The 18,194-nt window shown below is 44.4% G+C and overlaps 1 protein-coding gene across 1 annotated transcript in view; it reads left to right on the forward strand.

The window, feature by feature from the left end:
• Positions 1-18,194, forward strand: part of ABTB2 (ankyrin repeat and BTB domain containing 2) — a 212,189-nt gene that overhangs the window by 175,816 nt on the left and 18,179 nt on the right. The window contains exons 4-7 of the mRNA XM_045015338.1: positions 8,137-8,289; positions 12,726-12,891; positions 16,567-16,656; positions 17,120-17,221. Of these exons, the coding sequence (XP_044871273.1) occupies positions 8,137-8,289; positions 12,726-12,891; positions 16,567-16,656; positions 17,120-17,221 (511 nt within the window). The remainder of the gene's footprint in view (positions 1-8,136; positions 8,290-12,725; positions 12,892-16,566; positions 16,657-17,119; positions 17,222-18,194) is intronic.

Raw genomic sequence — 18,194 nt, forward strand, 5'->3', positions numbered from 1 at the left:
AGTACTGGAAACATGGCTATAGACTGTGATATCGCTATAGGAGTTGGTACAGTTGGTCAGGTCATGATGCACAGAAATGGTTTAAGGAGATCCTGACCTGGTGAGAGACATTAATCTGTCCTGTGAAGAACCTGCATTTTAATAACAATCTGATGACGCACTTGCCCAATCTGAGGCAGGATTAGGGAGTGCATCTTGCAGTCCTTTCGAAGGAGGCCAGGATTGGGCTGTAGGTGTTCATTGGATAGCACAGACTGTCAGGGCAGTAGATAGCTGGCAAAGCTTTTCCTCGGTGTGTACAAGTGGAACTTTAACACACACAAGATGCACAGTTCAGCCACACGAGTTGCACTTGCCTCTCGCTAAGGTGAATTAAACATGTAAACGCATGTTAATTTTAGGTTAAGGCTGGAGATCTAGTCCAACACTTCTATCCAAAGTCACACAAAAGAATTCACCCTTTCCTTTGTTTCCAGAATTATCATCTGTACAGGATCAGCATTACAATTTGCAGAGAAGCCTCAAGTTGCCATGGGGGGTGGGAGGTAAGTGGGATCAACAGGAAGAAATGAATTGCGTACAATCCCTCTCTGTTTCCACTGTTAGGGGACAGAGCTCTGGACTCATGGTAGTTCACCAGTCCCCGTGCTAGTGGGGAGATCAAAGGGGCCCATGACTCAGCACAGGACTGCGTGTGCATGTGGAAGGGTGGGTGGAAGTAGGCCATGCCAATAACCTGCAGTCTTTATGCTTAAGGCCACTGCTTATGTTTACCAGAAACTGAACACAGTTTTAGGTACAGTTTGCTTTTTAACGTTCTCTGTTTAGAGAGCTAGAGCCCTCTCTCTGGTGACATACAGATGTTGTAGACTTGGTTTTCTAACTAGAAGCATGGCACATTCCAGAGCAGAAACAGTGCTTGCTTTTGGCCTGGAAAGGGGGAGCTTTTCCTGTTCCGAGTTAAGGTGCAGTTTATAAAAATGTGATTATAGTAAATTGCAAGTGGGCTGCACACTCAAGGACTTTTTATCCATAACCAGTTCCTCACAAATTCAGCAACTTTGTCATGTTTTTCTAGTCAACTTTGGTTTAGTTTTAATATTGCTTTAAGTAAGATCAGAGCTGAACTTTTAGGTTGAAGACATTCTAGGACTAGCTTGTTTGTGTTGCATATTCAAGGAGAAAACTGCAAAGTTTTCATTGCAAAGCTACATTACAGGAAAAAAAAAGTCCTGCTGGGGTCATTCTGACAACTTCTGATAAAAATATATTCTTTACACGATTCATGGCTAACCTGTGGAACTCACTGCTTCTGATCTCAGCATCAAGAGCTTCGCGGTATTTTAAAAAAAGTTTAGACATTGATATGCATAATAAGAACACCCACTGAATATTAAACCCTCCTCATGCTTTAATATATGAGCCAATCAGTAACTCATGGGGTTTAGGAAGAAGCTTCCCCTGGTGGTCAGTCTATTCCACAATTGTCCATTAAGCAACTCCTTGCCCCTTCCTTAGAAACATCTGGTGCTGGCCAATGTCAGAGACATGACACTGGTTGAGACAGACCTCTGGTCTGATCCAGTATAGCAGTTCCTACCTTCCTGTCCCAGCACACTTGCTAGGTCTCCTGGAGAGAAAAATATCTGGACCCTGAAAGAAATATGAGTCCTTTAGATGGAAGCTCTTTGGAGCCAGGAACATGTCTTAGCCTGCATTTTCTAAATCACTGGGCATGTTATTGTGTGTTCATCCATAACTATATATTAAAAGAAGCAGGTTTTTTTCTGCTGGCTAAAGCAAGGGGCTGGGAGTTGAGTCTGGAGTTCTAATCTGCCACTGATTTGTTGGGTGACTGTAGCAGGGCTTACCTGGTCTGGTTTTCGTTGCTACTTCATGTTCCCTTCTTCCCTAGTTAATAAAACGCACAATCTGAGTGTTTCCTCAATAACTCTCCCTTTTCTGGGAGTCTGGTTTGTTCATGTAAAGTTCAGAACAACATATCTTCCACCCAGCCTTCCTAGCTGTGTCACATCCTTGGTGCAGGGTTCTTAGCCCTGTCCATGCTGAGGCTTTCCTTCTTGCTTCCTGTGGGTTTCCCTCCCAAGCCTTCTGCCTAAGCACCGTAGAGAGTTACTCAGCCTGGGCCTCTTCTCTGGTCTTTTCCTGGCTGTTCCCCTGCTCTGGAATAGAGCACTCATGCTCAGGTCTGCTCTAACTGGAGTCTCTCCTCTGACTGACCCACAAACTGCCCTCCCAGCAGGCCTGGGTCTTAATCACATGCTCCCCATTACATGACCCTTATACTCATTTGCTCCTCCTGGGGGAGAGGGGCTACAGCTGGCAAAGGTGAGGCTGACCCACAACCCCCTTGAAGGGCCAACTCTCTCTTTGACAATGACCTTGACCCTCCCACATACCACAGATGAAATGGGCCCTAGCCATGCAGTCTGGGTCAAAATGTGGGGGTTGTTTGTGTCAGGTATTAATTACTATTTGACTCCATCTCATACAGAAGTTCAGTGTAAGCCCCCTACCCCTCTCTCGGTCTGTGAATAGGTATGTTTTTGTCTTCTTCCTTGGGAGATGATAGCTAGGAAGCCAGCTGTTCTCCCTTGTCTTTTCTTTCTCTGTCTCTGTTTGGTGCCAATGGAAACAGTGTACAGTACCAAGCTCCAAACCATACAGCTGAAGATTTGGGATTTCTGTCCATGAGCAGTTTGCATATAGTTGCCATAAATCGCATGGGGAGGAGTTAATGTGGCTCACACTTGACAGAGTGTGAATTATGGTGTTTACATGTGTTTTGAGACGCTCCCAGGTTTGCATGTATTTAAAGCAGCTACCTAGGATTAGGTAGCAGTAATTACAAATGGAAAAGATCTTTTAAATCATCCAGTCCCATCACTGCCCTGGCAGTATAAAATCCACCAGCACAGGACATATCAGATCAGTAATGGGCTATTCCAGTTATGTCCCAGGACCAGCCCTGCCTGACCTGCCAGCAGAAACAAAAACCCCTCTTTCTCTCCAAACACCAGCCTCTCCTCTCTGCCACTGCTGGTCCCGGTTCTTCACTCCCTTATGCATCTCACAGTAACCTAGCATGAGACCAGAGTCCCAGCATAGACAGAGAAGAAAGGAGGCATCAGGCAGAATGTCTCCTTCCCACCCCAACTCCCTCAATGCCCTAGTCATCTCGGTGGGGGAGAGGGCAGAGAGGAGCCTCGTAGGCCATGGACAGCGGAGACCTCAGGGAGGAGGTAGAAAGACTCTGGGAACAAGACAGAGTAGAAGCCCCTGGGGCAATGCTCAGTAAATTCAACTGACGGCCTCCCATCCAAGATCCCAAGTAAGTACTTGGCTAGCTAGCCCTTGCCACTGCAACTACAGTGCTAGCGCAGTGTACATCTACCCAAGATGGAAATTACGCCCCAGTGTAGACATCCTTCAAATATGTTATACCAGTGCTCAAATGGAAGGAAAATTGGGGTAAGTTCCTGCCACTCATGGAGCTCTCCCCTTCTTTGCATATGACTAACCCATGTCTTTTATAGATTCCAAGCATAGAAGGGGACCATTGCGATAATCTGGCCTGACTTCCTGTATAACACAGGCCACAGAACTTCCCCCAAATAATTCCTAGAGCATAGCTTTTAGAAAGCAGCAAAGAGTCCTATGACACCTTATAGACTACAGACGTATTGGAGCATGAGCTTTTGTGGGTGAATACCCACTTCGTCGGATGCAGGTACATCCAGTCTTGGTATAATAATTGTCAATGATGGAGAATCCTGTGTGGGTTGTTCCAATGATTAATTACCCTCACCATTTAAAAATTCACACCTTATTTCTGGTCTGAATTTGTCTAGGTTTAAATTCCAGTCATTGGATTATGTTATACCTTTCTTTGATAAATTGAAGAGGCCATTATTAAATATGTGTTCCCAATGTAGGTACTTACAGACCGTAATCAAGTCACCCCTTAACCTTCTCTTTAAGTTAAATAGATAGACCTCTTTGAATCTATTACTATAAGGCATGTTTTCTTAACCGTTCAATCATTCTCGTGGCTCTTCTCTGAACCTTCTCCAATTTACCATCATCCTTCTTGAATTGTGGACACCAGAACTGGATACAGCACTCCAGCAGCAATTACACTAGTGCTAAATACAAAAGTAATATAACCTCTGTACTCCTACTAAAGATTCCCCTGTTTATGCTCCCTAGGATGGCATTAGCCCTTTTGGCTGCAGCGTTGCACTGGAACAGCTGATTATCCACCACCTCCAAATCTTTTTCAATCACTGCTTCCCAGGATGGAGGCCCCCATTCTGTCAGTATGGCCTGCATTCTTTGTCCCTATACATATACATTTACCATTAACCATACTAAAACACGTGCTTGCACCCAACTTACCAAGCGATTCAGGTTGCTCTGGCTTAGTGACCTGGCCTCTTCATTATTTACTACTCCCCCAATTTGTGTGTCAGTGGCAAACTTTATCAGTGATGATTTTGTTTTCTTCTAGGTCATTAATAAAAATGTTAAATAGTGTCGGGTCAAGAACCGATCCCAGTGGGCCCCTACTAGAGACACACCCATTCGATGATGATCACCCCTTTACCATTACATTTTGAGACCTATTAGTAAGCCAGCTTTTAAAACAGTTAATATGTGCCATGTTAATTTTATATCATTCTAGTTTTTTAATCAAAATGTCATGTGGTTACCAAGTCAGATGCCTTAGAGAAGTCTGTCTATTTATATCAACACCATTACTTTAATCAATCAATCTTTCAATCTCATCAGTAAAAACAGTTTAACAGAGGGGGCATGTCCCTGGGGGTGCTGCTGCTTATGAGAGGAGAGTTTCAAAGTCAGCAACATTTTGGGAGCTCCAGTTCAGCCTGGTGAGCCTGTCAGGTGATGAGCCTATCCTGCAGCAGAGAGGTTGTGTGGCTAAAAATACTTCTGAAGAGCTATTTTACCCTTTGTAAGAGACAAGCTGGCACTGAATACCAAGTAGTTTCTAAACATGTTCCCATGGGATGATACCTCCTTCCCCCTTCCATAATCTTCTCTTGCTAATTGAATAGTGGGCCATACTAATCAGATGAGCACAGTCTATTTTCCAGGAACAGTTACAACCAATTTTGCTAGTGAACTTAATGTAACTTCCTTTGACAAGTACTGCTACTGCCTGTCTCCTTGATTATGGGTCTGAGAAAGCATTTTTGTTTAAATGGGAGAAGGAGGAGTAGATTCACCTCTCTGCAAGAACATATTTCTGTCTCCACCCCTGGAAACATGGAGTTTATCCCAAGCTGAAGGGCGAGAGAAATGCAGGAGTTTCTTCTTAAAACATTGCCAACATATCACTGTCAGATATTAATCTCACACTTCACAAGATACACATGTGAGATGTGCCCGTTCTGTGCATCGCTATCATGCACTTCCCTAACTCTCATGCTAGGTTACTCGGTTTTTTTAAGGCCCCTCCTTTAGGTAGCTTTCTTCTGCTTTGAAAACAGAGTATGTTCTTGGCCGATGTTGAGCCCCTGCAATCCAGGCACTGGGAGTCAGAACCTTTTTTAGAGCTGGATCACTCCGTTTTATGGGCTGCCAAATGTCTCTAAATGTTAAAAACTGCCAAGAGTAAGGCACATACACAAGTGTGTTGCTCAGCTTGAGGCATCTCCCATTAATTTTCTGCAAATATTTTTTTCCCTTATTTTCCAAACTGTGAAATGATCAACCTTTGCCTGAAGGCAAAGGGCAACCAGGATGAAAGGCCAGGTAGTGTGATAGTACCATTTATTTGGGGGGAGGGGGAAGTGTTGGCATTTCATCCCACTGAACTGGTCTATCTCTCAGAGAGTTTGGATCACATAACAGTAGCAAGGATCTGTGCTGACATATTTTCCGTGAGCAAAGTAACACAAAACTGCTCCTGTGAGCATGCCTAGGAGGGTCATATGAGCTGTGAAGAAAGGAATAATTGTGTAAAAGGGGGAATATATGGAAATCCATTCCTAGGGCAGAAGTCCCATGGACATGTAAAGCTTTCACAGCTAAACAGGAGTTGAAATCTTTGGTCACTCACCTGAAGAGATTGTGATTCCCTCTGACTTGCATAGTAATATGGAGTGTCGGGGTTTAGGGCAAGGGGGAAGAGAACACTGTAGCTTCGCATGAAGTTATTGCAATGAAATAAGCAACCCTGCTGAGGGCACAAGGCTGGCAGGAGGGTCATTTCAACAGACACTACAATGGTTTGGGCAGTTTGTTCCTACATTTAGACGCTTGTCTTAGTTTCAAAGGTGCGGACTTCCAGGGGAGCTGCAGGTACCCAGAACCTTTGTAAATCAGGCCACTATTGTTTCCTAGCTATGCAGACAGCTCCCTTTTAACCCTATTCCCATTGGACCTCTGTGCTGTAGTGATATTCCTCTTGAGCACCAAGGGATGCCTATGCTTCAAAGGAGACAGACTGGTTTCTAGGGCCTAATGAACCAAGTAAGTAAGTGGGACAAGAGCAAGGCAACTAAAATTAGAAGAGCAGCCAGCAAGTGGAGAACAAACCCTTCACTAGATCAGCTTTTTTACAGTCTGAAGTCATTCCCTCTTGGTCACCAGGTGACCTACCTCCTGCTCAGGAGTGAGATTTAAAGACTTGAAAATTCTGCTCAGATCAGGAAACATTTTTATCCCACAAGCCCTTCAAATTCAAGGTCTGCTGGCGACTTTGTGACTGCCCTTGGCGTCACATCACCAGAGGAGGGAATCTCACACGTTCTGGAATGGGACAGAAGCCTAGTGAGTGTTTGCTGTTTGTCTGTGTAAAAACATACCTGACGCATAACTCTAACCGTTCTGCAGAGACCTAGGGGGCCAAATGTGTAGAAATGGAGACCTGATCTGTGTGTGCTAGGAATGTAGAGTGAGAAAAGCCATTGATATTAACAGCACAAAACATGGATTAACTGAATATCAAGGGGGAGCCTTGAGTAAGTTTGGTTAATTGAATAGTCAAGGATATTTTCAATGTCATAATGGATGGTCAGATCATTGTAACAAATCCCATGTGCTAGAAACAACAGAGTTGTTATAGCCGTATATAACCCAGGCTATTGGAGAGACAAGGTAGGCAGGGCCTTCCCTAGCTATTCTGGGGCCCTACGCATCCCCACCGTGGGGGGAAGGGGGGAGGCCTCTGCAGAGGGGGAGCGGGCCCCAGTCCTCCGTGGGGGGGGGCTGACTTGGGGGTCAGGGGGAACCACCCCCCAGCACTCACCGGCAGCGTGGCTGGGGGCAGGTCTGCACTTCCCACTGCCGGTGAGTGCAGGCCCAGCCATGCTGCCGAGCTCAGGGGCGCGGGGCTGGGGCGGAGCAGGGGCAGGAAGAGGTGGGGAAGGGGCAAGGTGGAGGAGGACGAGGGCTTGGGGAAGAGCCGGAGCAGGGGCTGGAGCAGCACGCAGCTGCGCAGGGCACCAGGAAATTTGGGGCACCAAATTTCCTGGTGCCTTCCGCAGCTGCGTACTTTGCATATGGGTAAGGACGGCCCTGAAGGTAGGTGAGGTAATATCTCTCTCACCAACAGAAGTTGGGTCAATAAAAGATATTACCTCACCCACCTTGTCTCACTACAGACAACAGTGCATTTATTATATAAATCACTCACACGTGAGGAGCTAGGACAAACCCTTCAGCTCCAAAATCACAAGCCTCAACCACTTGAGCCATCGGTAGCTAGGAGCAGTAGCAAGCCCCTTAACCTTCTGCGGCCTAGATACCAGGAGGCAACATTCTTTGTTCACTTAGTCTCACGCACTGTCACATATCTCAACATGACTCCGTCTGGGGTAAACTGAAGTTCAGATAATCAGGGCTGAGCTGTCAAAACTCTCATCCCAAATCCAGTTTTTTTTACCTGTTGAACTATCAGTCAGCTGCACTCGGCTAAAGAGGCAGACTTCGCTTTTGCAGGAGGAGTTTTATCAAGAGATAAAACAGGGAACCTTCTGGCCCGTGTCCCAACATTCATGTCTAGGAAACTGTGGAGTACCTTTTATCTCACTGTACAAGATAACAAACCAGCATTGACTGTAACGGGTCTCTTCACTCTCTGCACAGGCCCTTCATGCTTCTGCCCCCGCTGATGGAGTGGATGCGAGTGGCTATCACCTACGCTGAGCATCGGCGCAGTTTAACTGTGGACAGCGATGATATCAGGCAGACGGCCAGGCTGCTCTTACCAGGACTGGACTGTGAACCACGGCAGCTGAAGTATGTGGGCTTATCTTTACAGTCAGTTATAATAATCATAGCACTTTGCCCTTCTGTATCACTTTCCATTGGAGGACAATCTCAAAACACTTTATAAATTTTACAGATAAGGCACAGAGAGATTGTGACTTGCCCTCTGTCATGCACACAGTCTGCGGCAGAGACAGGCTGAGAATATAGGGAGACTGATTCCCAGAGCCCAGTGTTAACCACAAGATCATTCTTTGCCTCTTTAAATACCCTGGTGAAGAGCCTAAATCTAAAGTCTTAGACTTAAAGAGCCTTCATCCACACGTAGATTGCTCATAATTTTACAGTAAGCTGGGGCCGCTAGTACTCATTTGTGTTTCATTCATTTTCTATGTTCTGCTAAGTTTACTGGTGTTAGCACTGATTTTGGTATTGTGCAATTATTTTGTGGTACCCCAGCCAGAAATGTACACATTAGTGCAAAGTGAATTTTCCTCCTTAAATTAATCCCATTGCATTTAATTAATGATGACTTTGCAGTGGACACATAAATAAAAATAAATGATATTTGTAACATACTTTGTAAGGAAAAAATTTACTGTTACTTTTAGGTCTTTTGTGTGAAGGAGGGAGGTTGATCTAGTGGTTGCAGCAAGGGGTTTTTAGTCGGGATTTCTGGGTTCTGTTCTTAGCTTTTTTACTGATTTTCTGTGTGGCGCTGAGAAGTTACTTAACTTTCCTGTGCCTCAATATTTGCCACCTCAAAAGGTGTTGCAAAGCTGAAATAAACGAAGTAAAAGGCTCTGAGGTTCTCAGATGGCACTGCAGAAGGGCAAGCTATCAGCATGCTCTCTTGCTAGTTTCAGGAGTTCTCCTTTCAATCTTAGTTTCAGTTCTTTTTTCAATCTTTCCTCTAGATTGAATGAACTGTTCAAAACACAGTCTGAGACTTCCCACTTCAAATGTATTCTGTGCTGTTTTAATCTCCACAGGTTTTTGTAAATCCAGTAGAGAGATATTGTATATAAAACACACACATGGCTCCTTAGTTTCTAGGTTACATGTAGAAAAAAAGAGGAAAGGGGTTTTCAGGTTCTGTTTCAGAAGTGTATTGATATAAATTAAAGGGAAATTCCTAGACAGAAAGTTTGATAAGTAGAATTAAGGCTGAGAGTACATTCCAATAAAGTTCAGGTTAAAAGCCTTACAGGGCCATTGTCATTACCAAACAAAGCCACCTTTAGAAACCCAGGCAATCTAGATACTCATATGAATGAATGGGGTGAGGGGAAGGAAAGAGGACAGGGATTCAGCCACAACATGTGGAATATACAGGAATTCAATTCTGTATTCTGATTGGTGAGAGGGGAGTTTCAAAACTGGCTCTTGGAAGGAGTCTGGTGAAGGTTTCTATCCAGGTTGTTCTGATTACAGGGGAAAAGAAAAAATCTGTAAGAAAAACCAGGTGCTTTTCCTTCCCACACCCATGTATTTTCTCCTGCCCTTCACCAAACCTCTGCAAGGACATACATGATAGACCATAAATCTTTCTATGCAACCAAGGCAGCCTTTGCATCAAATAATGCACATCATGTTTGCAGCAGAGGGCAAAAATCACAAGTCAGAATTGAGCTTCATAAGCTGTTTGTTCTGACCCTTCTTTTATAAGCTGTTATCCCAAAGACCTACGCTGGGGTTTTTGGAGCTGGGAACATTGTCTGTGCTGCATGGGAAAAAATGTTGAAAAGAGGGAGGTGTCACTAGTCTAATGCCAGTGACATGACCTTCCCACTTACAGGAAGCAATTGGCTAGTGATTAGAGTAAGCGACAGGGAATCAGGACTCTTGGGTTCTATTCCCAGCTGTACCTCTGGCTCAATGTGTGACCTTAGGCAAATCACAACTGCTCTGTCCCTCCATTGCATTGTCTACAAAGTAAGATGATAATTCCCACCTCGCAGAAGGATTCTGTCACTTGGAGGGGATTTGTGGATGAAAGGCAGTGGAGAAGGGCAAAGTGCTGTTGTTATAATGACCTCTGTCCTGAAACTGTATACATCTATCTTCTGATAAAGATTCCTTAGACAAATAGTGCTCCACACCTGTTTGTTTGTGAGACAATGAATATAAGATTTTCAATCCAGTGCTCTCCATGTATTATTTCAAAGTGATCTATAAACATCATCACTCCTCACCCTGACAGTACCTGCTTAAATGGACACCATCAACTTAAAACCCACCCGGCTGTCTGAGATAGCATCACCTATTGTTTCAAGTCATAGCTAAGATCACTGTAACAGAGAGATGAGAGCCAAAGGTATTTCTCTATTTTTCTAGATGGCTCACTTGGTGTATTTGACAGCACTCTGTGTGTTGTCCGTTTCACTATTTCCGTGGTGTTGGTTAAGGAGTTTCTCCTTGTTTTGCACAGAGCACTTACTTTGAAACTAGGACAATGTGATTGTAGAGCCAAACAAATTAGCAGAGTAAAGTAGCAGCTCAAGGGCCGGTACAGCACTTGAAGATGCATTTCACTTATTTTCTGAAATTCACTAGACTTCAAGTTGACAGAAGCTAACTCAGGGGAACATAGGAATATAGTATCGTAATAACATTTATCATAGAAGTGTGGTCTGCTTGTCCATCTAATCACTTACCCTACCTCCAGGGTTGACTGTTTATCCACCTATGGCCTCTAGCAGTGGTCATTGGTCCTTCGCCTGTTACCTTACCTCTGGCAGTAGCTATTGGCCTGTCTACTGCACTCATCTTTCTCCAGTGCCTGATGATTCAGAGAGCCCACGCCTCCCCATACACACCTTTTCACTGAACTGCCGTAATAACTTCAAGCTAATATATGAAAAATCTCTCACAATAACAAAATCCCAAGACTGTAATGTTACCTTCCTACTGAGGCAGGAGATTTGAGGTGATTTTCAAGTGTAAGTCTCTGCATTGTGGGGTGAAGGTAGGACCCACTGAACCCATCTAGTCATAGCTGCAGTGTGGTTTTCTGTCCACAATGGGGAGAAACACCATTGTAGGTGGCACCTGCTCATCTGGGCCTGAGCTGAAGGCCTTGTCCCAGGCACTGCAAACCAACACTTGTAAAATGATAGGGGTGGCTGAAAAATGCTGTTGCAAGACTTTGTACAGGCAATACAAGGTATTCCAGCCAAGTGAGTGTTGTAACACATTTTCACCCAGTGTAGGCAAAATCTTAGTAAGAACTAACAGGCAACCTTGTGCAGTGTATTAGCCCAAGAAGCTATTCTGTGTGGCCGTGGGCAACTTCTTGAAGGTATCTAGTCTTAAACCAAAACAATCTTCCTACTTAGCTCCACTGGCTAGAGGCTCACATTGGACTCTCACCTAGTGTTCCTCATGCTTGTAGATCACCAAAGTCCTCAGCTGAGTTTTGGCTGTGGTGTTGTGCTGAACTCCCATGTACAATCAGGCCAGCCACTAGACGGGTGAAGGACTTTGCTAACTGGACAAGTCCGTTGTGGCATCTGGCTGCCATTTGTCATCTGCCTGCAAAGACAAGAGCGTGAAAAGTTACCAGATAAGTTTGAGGCCCTGAGTGAGTTTCATGCACGGCCTTCTAAGTAAAACCATGAATGCGTTACTTATCTGGCAGCCCATGCAAAGTTTCAAAAGAGGTTAAAATATGTTGAGGTTGTCTAATTTTTCAAAGGAAGTTCGCAGCCAAATACTGCAGCAGCTGGGAGTTTGCGCAAGAGCCTGTGTCAGGATAAGCTACCAGTGAAGAGGCAGCAAATGAAATCACACAATGGGGTGACCATGTCAAAGTCCAGTTGAGATAGGAAATGCCTACAACCTGGTGATGTTCCTTCAGTGCACAAGAGAGGCTCCCAGGCTCGGAATTCAGATGTCTCTCAAAAGATAAGTCTGGAGATTTACAATAATCTCCAGACTCCTTTATCTTGTTTAGAAGCAGATAGGTTGGTAGCTGTCAAGAGGAGGAGAATGGAAGGATAGGAGCCTAATATAAATATAGGTCCCAGGAGAAAGTTTCATTTTATTGGGGTGGATCTGAGAATGGTTTGCCACCCAAAAGAGGATATGGACAATCTTCATTATAATGCAGGGATGAAAAAATGTGGGAGTAAGGTGATAAAAGGCAAAATCTTGATAGGCAAAATCTTATTTGGGAATAATAGCCAGGCTCTTACATAGAGCTATAATGATTATTTAATCATGGAACTATATTTGTACTTTTTATTTCAACAGAGTTCTTCTCCCTCTTGTTCTCTGAATATGATTTCATATACATTTGATGCATTACAATTATATAACAAATAAACATTTCTGCAGGCAAAATAGAAAAACCCAAGAACGGAGCGTAAAGCCATGTGGAGAAGCAGTACTATAACTAATTGCTAATTTAAAACACAAACCCTCCTGAAATGATTGCTGCACTTTTTGGCCTTTGTCCTCAACAGGCCTGAATGCTGTTTTAGCTCCTTCCGAAGACTGGACGCTAAGGCTGCTACTGAAAAATTCCAGCAGGACCTGGGTTTCCGAATGTTAAATTGTGGAAGGACTGATCTGATCAACCAAGCTATAGAGGCGCTGGGACCTGATGGGGTTAACACAATGGATGATCAGGTATATGAGAAGACCCTGAGACAGTTTCCCTGCATGAGGAAATGAAATATTTTCTATAGAGGCAAATCAGTACATGATGACTTTTTATCTAGCTGAGCTTTTCTCAAGTTCTAGCCTGTGAACTCTTTGAGAGAATTGTTTCTACATCGCTTGCTGAGCCCCTCCATTCTCTGGAATACTTTATGGCATGTCTCTGGCAGAAATGGGGGATAGATTAGTATTCAGGATATAGAATAGGAAAGCTAGATTTTGTCTTGCACCTAAATGTTTGCAAAATTAAGATCCCTACATGCTTGCTGCCAGTGGCTGTCACCTCTGGTTCTTCAGTTGAAATTCAGGCCAGGTCAGTGAGTGACCAAAAGGTGTTACTATCTGATGGCTTTTGAGTGACCTGTATGAAGTGAGTTAGATGCTGCTCTTAGCTAGGGTTACCAGATAGCAAATGTGAAAAATTGGGACAGGGGGTAGGGGGTAATAGGAGCCTATGTAAGAAAATATCGGGACTGTCCCAATAAAATCGGGACATCTGGTCACCCTACTCTTAGCCCAGTTCCCAGTGGACATGGAAAAAGCCCCAGTTTGAACTCGCTACAGAGAGGCCAAGAAGAACTCAACAGGCAGATGACTTCTCTACCCTTTCACTTCTGAAGTGGACTCTTCAGATCTGAGTTGAGGCACATGAGCCAAATAGCCTGGAACTGCCCATGCTAACTCTGTCCCAATGATTAACCATGGACTTCCGTACAGGGCACCTTTCCTTGCACTGAATTTACTTTGAATTAAAATATTACTTTGAGATATCTATAGTGCTGCACATTATTGCAGGGTTGCAGACTATATTTAAATAGACCCACCTTCACAAATGCACATACACCTATTGCTTCTGCAAAAAAAATAAAATTGCTTGTTTACGGGCATTGTCCATGCAAGGTGGTTGTGCACAGGTGAGTTATTAGATGAACAGTGACCTGATTTACATAGGCTTTGTGGGCATAGGGGCAACAGCACACATTTGTGGGACACCCTGGAGGAAGACTAGTGCCACTTTTAAAACAATACAGATGGCTCCAGTCTGTTTTGTTTCATGAAAATCTGCCACTTGGAATTTTTTTCCCCTCACATTTTTGTGGTTTCAGGATATAAAGCCCAGAGGACCTTTGTTCTTTCAAAACAGATCTTTGATATTTTTTGCCTCTGATGCTTTGTTCGGTGACCTGCTGATTTATTTATCCTCCACACCAAAGAAATCACAGCCCAGAGCCCATTGCTCTTGACTGAGGATTTTTTCCCCTGCAGCCAGACAGAGGGTGGGGGGTTGTTTTTCAGCCAAACTCTGCACTTTGATGGGTTTTGCTGACAGCACAAGTTAAGAGGTTTAAGACTTTGTAAACAGTTGATAGCATAGTCTCATTATCACCTGATTGATGTCATATTGTAGCCAATCCTGTTGGAGGATTTCATTAAACTAGTGTTAAGTATCGCTGTACTGGTGCTTCCTTTGTTCCTCCTCAACAGAGGACACCTCTCCCAAATTTACAGCCCAGCATCCTGGCATCTTATTGACTAAGGAGGCTTGGAGGAGGATGTCTACGGAGACTTTGCTGCTCTGTGATTAGCCACTTGTATCACTGTGAAACAATGCGAGACCCTTCTTCTCTTCTCTCAGAGGCCCAGGGGCTGAGCATGCTTCCTCTGCTGCATTACCAACTAAGGATGAGGTTAAATCAAAACCCTAGATGTCAACTCTACCATCTGTGGGATCTGGATCCAGATCTAAACTTTGCAGCTGGCACCTATTTCTGTAATGGGATGTGCCAGAGCCATCCTGCCTATGGAAAACTGACTTAAGGCCTGGAAACAGAACCCAGGTCTATTGGACAGCAGGGTGGAGTACTAACCAGAGGGACACGAAGCCAGCCCAGCTGATATATTCATATTAGACCAGGGTTTCTCAAACAGGGGTCGCTGCTTGTGTAGGGAAAGCTCCTGGCGGGCCAGGCCGGTGTGTTTACCTGCCCCGTCCGCAGGTCCGGCCGAGCCGCGATCGGCCGGACTTGCGGACGGGGCAGGTAAACACACCGGCCTGGCCCGCCAGGAGCTTTCCCTACACAAGCAGCGACCCCTGTTTGAGAAACCCTGTATTAGACTTATCCTGGCTAAAGGAAATCATTCTTAAAATGCTACACAGTAGGCAGGAATCTCTGAGTCATTACAGGCAGGTGTGACTGCCCCACTCGTGACAAGCAGAGCTGGACAAAACTTTCCTGGTAAAGGCCACCCATTCAAACGGAAGTGAGACAGCCGCTGACCCCACCATTCAGAACCAGGTTCAGATTTTGAAGGTGTTTGTTCAGACCCACCTCTAGTCATAGCCCCAATACTCAGAGTAGAGTTACTGAGGTTTGAGCTTGGGGTAAGGTCTTGGGCTGATTTATGGTTTCCATTGGATGCCATTCGTTACTCATTGGTTTCATATGGTTCTGTGGGGAAAAAATAAAACGCAGAGGTTTGGGGTGAATTTCCTTTTGAGTTCTTGGTTTTTATCTGAACCTGAAATACAGATTAAAACTTGTGGGAAGGGGAGTGTAAAATCCCCATGAATCAAATGGAAAGATGGGGTTGTACAAACCCCTTAGAATTGAACCCCTGAGTTTGGCAGGGCTCTAGTTACAAATAGAGATGGCCCAGAACCTAAACCACAGCTTCAACTCTGAATCCACAGCTGAATTTCCTACCCTTGTAATGGGCCTGCATCAAAGCCAAACCCAAGCTCCAAGCATTCCCAGAGAAGGCAGTTCCAGCTCCAGATCAGAACTGTCCCAGATTTGGGGGCATTCAGATTCTGGCCTTTTCAGAGAGAAGCTTAAGCAGCATGTGTGGGATCCAAACTCCACACCTGGCATTTGGAGCCAGGGTTTGATTCAGGCCCCTTTGTGTGGGGATGAGGCTGAATTATTGTTTGATTAGTGCAGAGATGCCCCCTGTGAAAAATTCAATCAAATATTTTAAAAGCCCAGAGAATGAAAAGTGAAAAAACCTGAGATGTGAGCTTCAACTTATTTCATCATGAAAGCATTTTGGCCATTAGCATCCTGGGCTTGGCTATTTTTGGAGTGATTTGTTTGTAAATAGGGCCAGTCTAGCTCATGAGTAATCTCTGGCTGGTCATTGTTTAAACAGAGAGAAAGTAAGAGAGAGAGATTTTATGGGTAGAAATGTTCTGTCAGTGCTGAAATACTTTAACAAATATTGTTTTACCAATGGAGACCGTGTTTGCCAAGAAAACACCTCTGTTTGTTTCTTCTAATTTATGCTTAAGTTTCCCTGGCCCAGGAGGATGCAAGGAGCTCTGTTCTTTTCCTGCTGCCTCTAAAACATGGCTCAATGTAAAGATTAATATTTTAAATAACCCATTTAAAATTATTGTTAGCTCATCTGCTATTTATTCGATGTAGGACACGTCACATTCCTATTTTAATGTCTTGATTTCTCCCACAGCATGCAGAAATCACAAACGCATATACATCTCCCATGCACATGCGCACACATTGTACATCACACACTGCACATATACATAGATACATACAGTACAGACCCAGTCCCATCGGGCCCCTTTGGCAGATGGATTCTCTGTTGTTAGACATGTCTAACTGTTGCTGACTTTTCTTCCTGAAGGGTATGACCCCACTAATGTACGCCTGTGCTGCTGGAGACGAAGCCATGGTCCAGATGCTGATTGATGCTGGAGCAAATTTGGATATACCAGTAAGTAAGAGCCAAACCCAGGAAAACTGCTCATCTTTGACTTGTAAATAAGCAGGATCGGTTACAGAATCTCTCCTGGCAACCAAAAGCTCCAGCTTGTGGAGTTTGTACACCAGACCCACGGAAGGGCCTTCTTTTCAGAGCTCATTGTTTCAAGGTTTTGGGAGAAATAAAGTCCAAAGCCCCTTGGAGCGCTTGGTGGCTGAAATAATGATTGACATAGGGAGCAAATAAGGTCTCCTTTTGGAAAGAGCAGCCACTAAGGGAAATCAATAGGCACATTAGAGAAGCCTAGAAGATAGATCACAAGGATTAGCACTGGCAGCACTCTCTGAATGGTGTTAGTCTGTCACCACCAGGGGTTGTTATTCTCCAGGGAAATGCCAATTACAGTGGAGTCTGAAGAATATGGGAGAGAGACAGAGACTGCAATGGTCAATAACTGAGCTTTTCATGTTCCCAGGTTCCTGGCAGCAATCCCCGATACCCCTCAGTCCATCCCGACAGCCGGCACTGGACTGCGCTCACCTTTGCTGTTCTACATGGACACATCTCCGTAGTTCAGGTAAGCAAAGGGAAGGGAGACACAGTTGTCACGAATCCTTAAAATATACATTGAGAATGAGGGGTGATATATTTCTCTGCGCACAGGGCAGGGAGCCAGGACCTCCTAGCTTTTAAACCCAGCTCAGACCCGGGTTCCCTTTGTAGCTTTGGTCTACAAGTCTTTTTAAAATCATTGCTTATCCATGTACCTGTAAAATGAGGGGAATATGACTTCCCTTACAGAGTGCTTTGGGGGTTGATTCGTTAAGCTCTGGAAAGGCTTTGACAATGAAACATCCTACAAATTCTGATTCTTTTTTCTAATTACTATTTCTATATTAATTTCTTGTGTTTTTCTGGACTCAGAACAATGTGGATCAGCCACTAACTATGGTGTCTGGTGAACTGGTGCTTTCAGGGGAGTGTGTGAAAGTATGGGCAGAGTGCTTGGGCAGCATGTTTCTTGAAAACATTAGCTATGGTCCGAATACTTTTTATAAGTGCAAAAATCGAGTTGCCTGTCCATTCCTTCTTAAAAGCCCGCTCCTGAGAGAAGCAGAGCACTCAGTGCTCCCTTTGCATGCCCTGCAATTTGCATGTTCCAGCCCTAAAAGCTGAGACTCTCCTAGAATAGGGTCTGAATGTATCATCAGTGAGAGTGCTGCTACTTCCAGCCACTCACTAGGTACATTTGGATTCCCTTCCTGCAAGCTCTTGCTTGCTCATTGCCAGCCTTTCTGCTGAATTCACACAGAGGGCATGCAGAATTGGGTGCCGGGCGTGCCTTGTGGAGCCCTTCAATGTACCCACCCTCTCTCTCTAACTTCAGGGTGAGTTCAAAAGTGATCCACAGGAGGTTTTCTGCTGCTGGTGAGGCAATAAGCAATTTCTATTCAGCTCTCAAGGAAGACACAACTATAAGCTAATGTGGGGGTTTTTCATATTTGGTTTTACAAATGTATGCAAATGTTAATGCAAATTAGATTCATCCT

This window comes from Mauremys mutica, chromosome 4 (genome assembly GCF_020497125.1).
Source record: "Mauremys mutica isolate MM-2020 ecotype Southern chromosome 4, ASM2049712v1, whole genome shotgun sequence".
Lineage (NCBI taxonomy): Eukaryota > Metazoa > Chordata > Testudines > Geoemydidae > Mauremys > Mauremys mutica.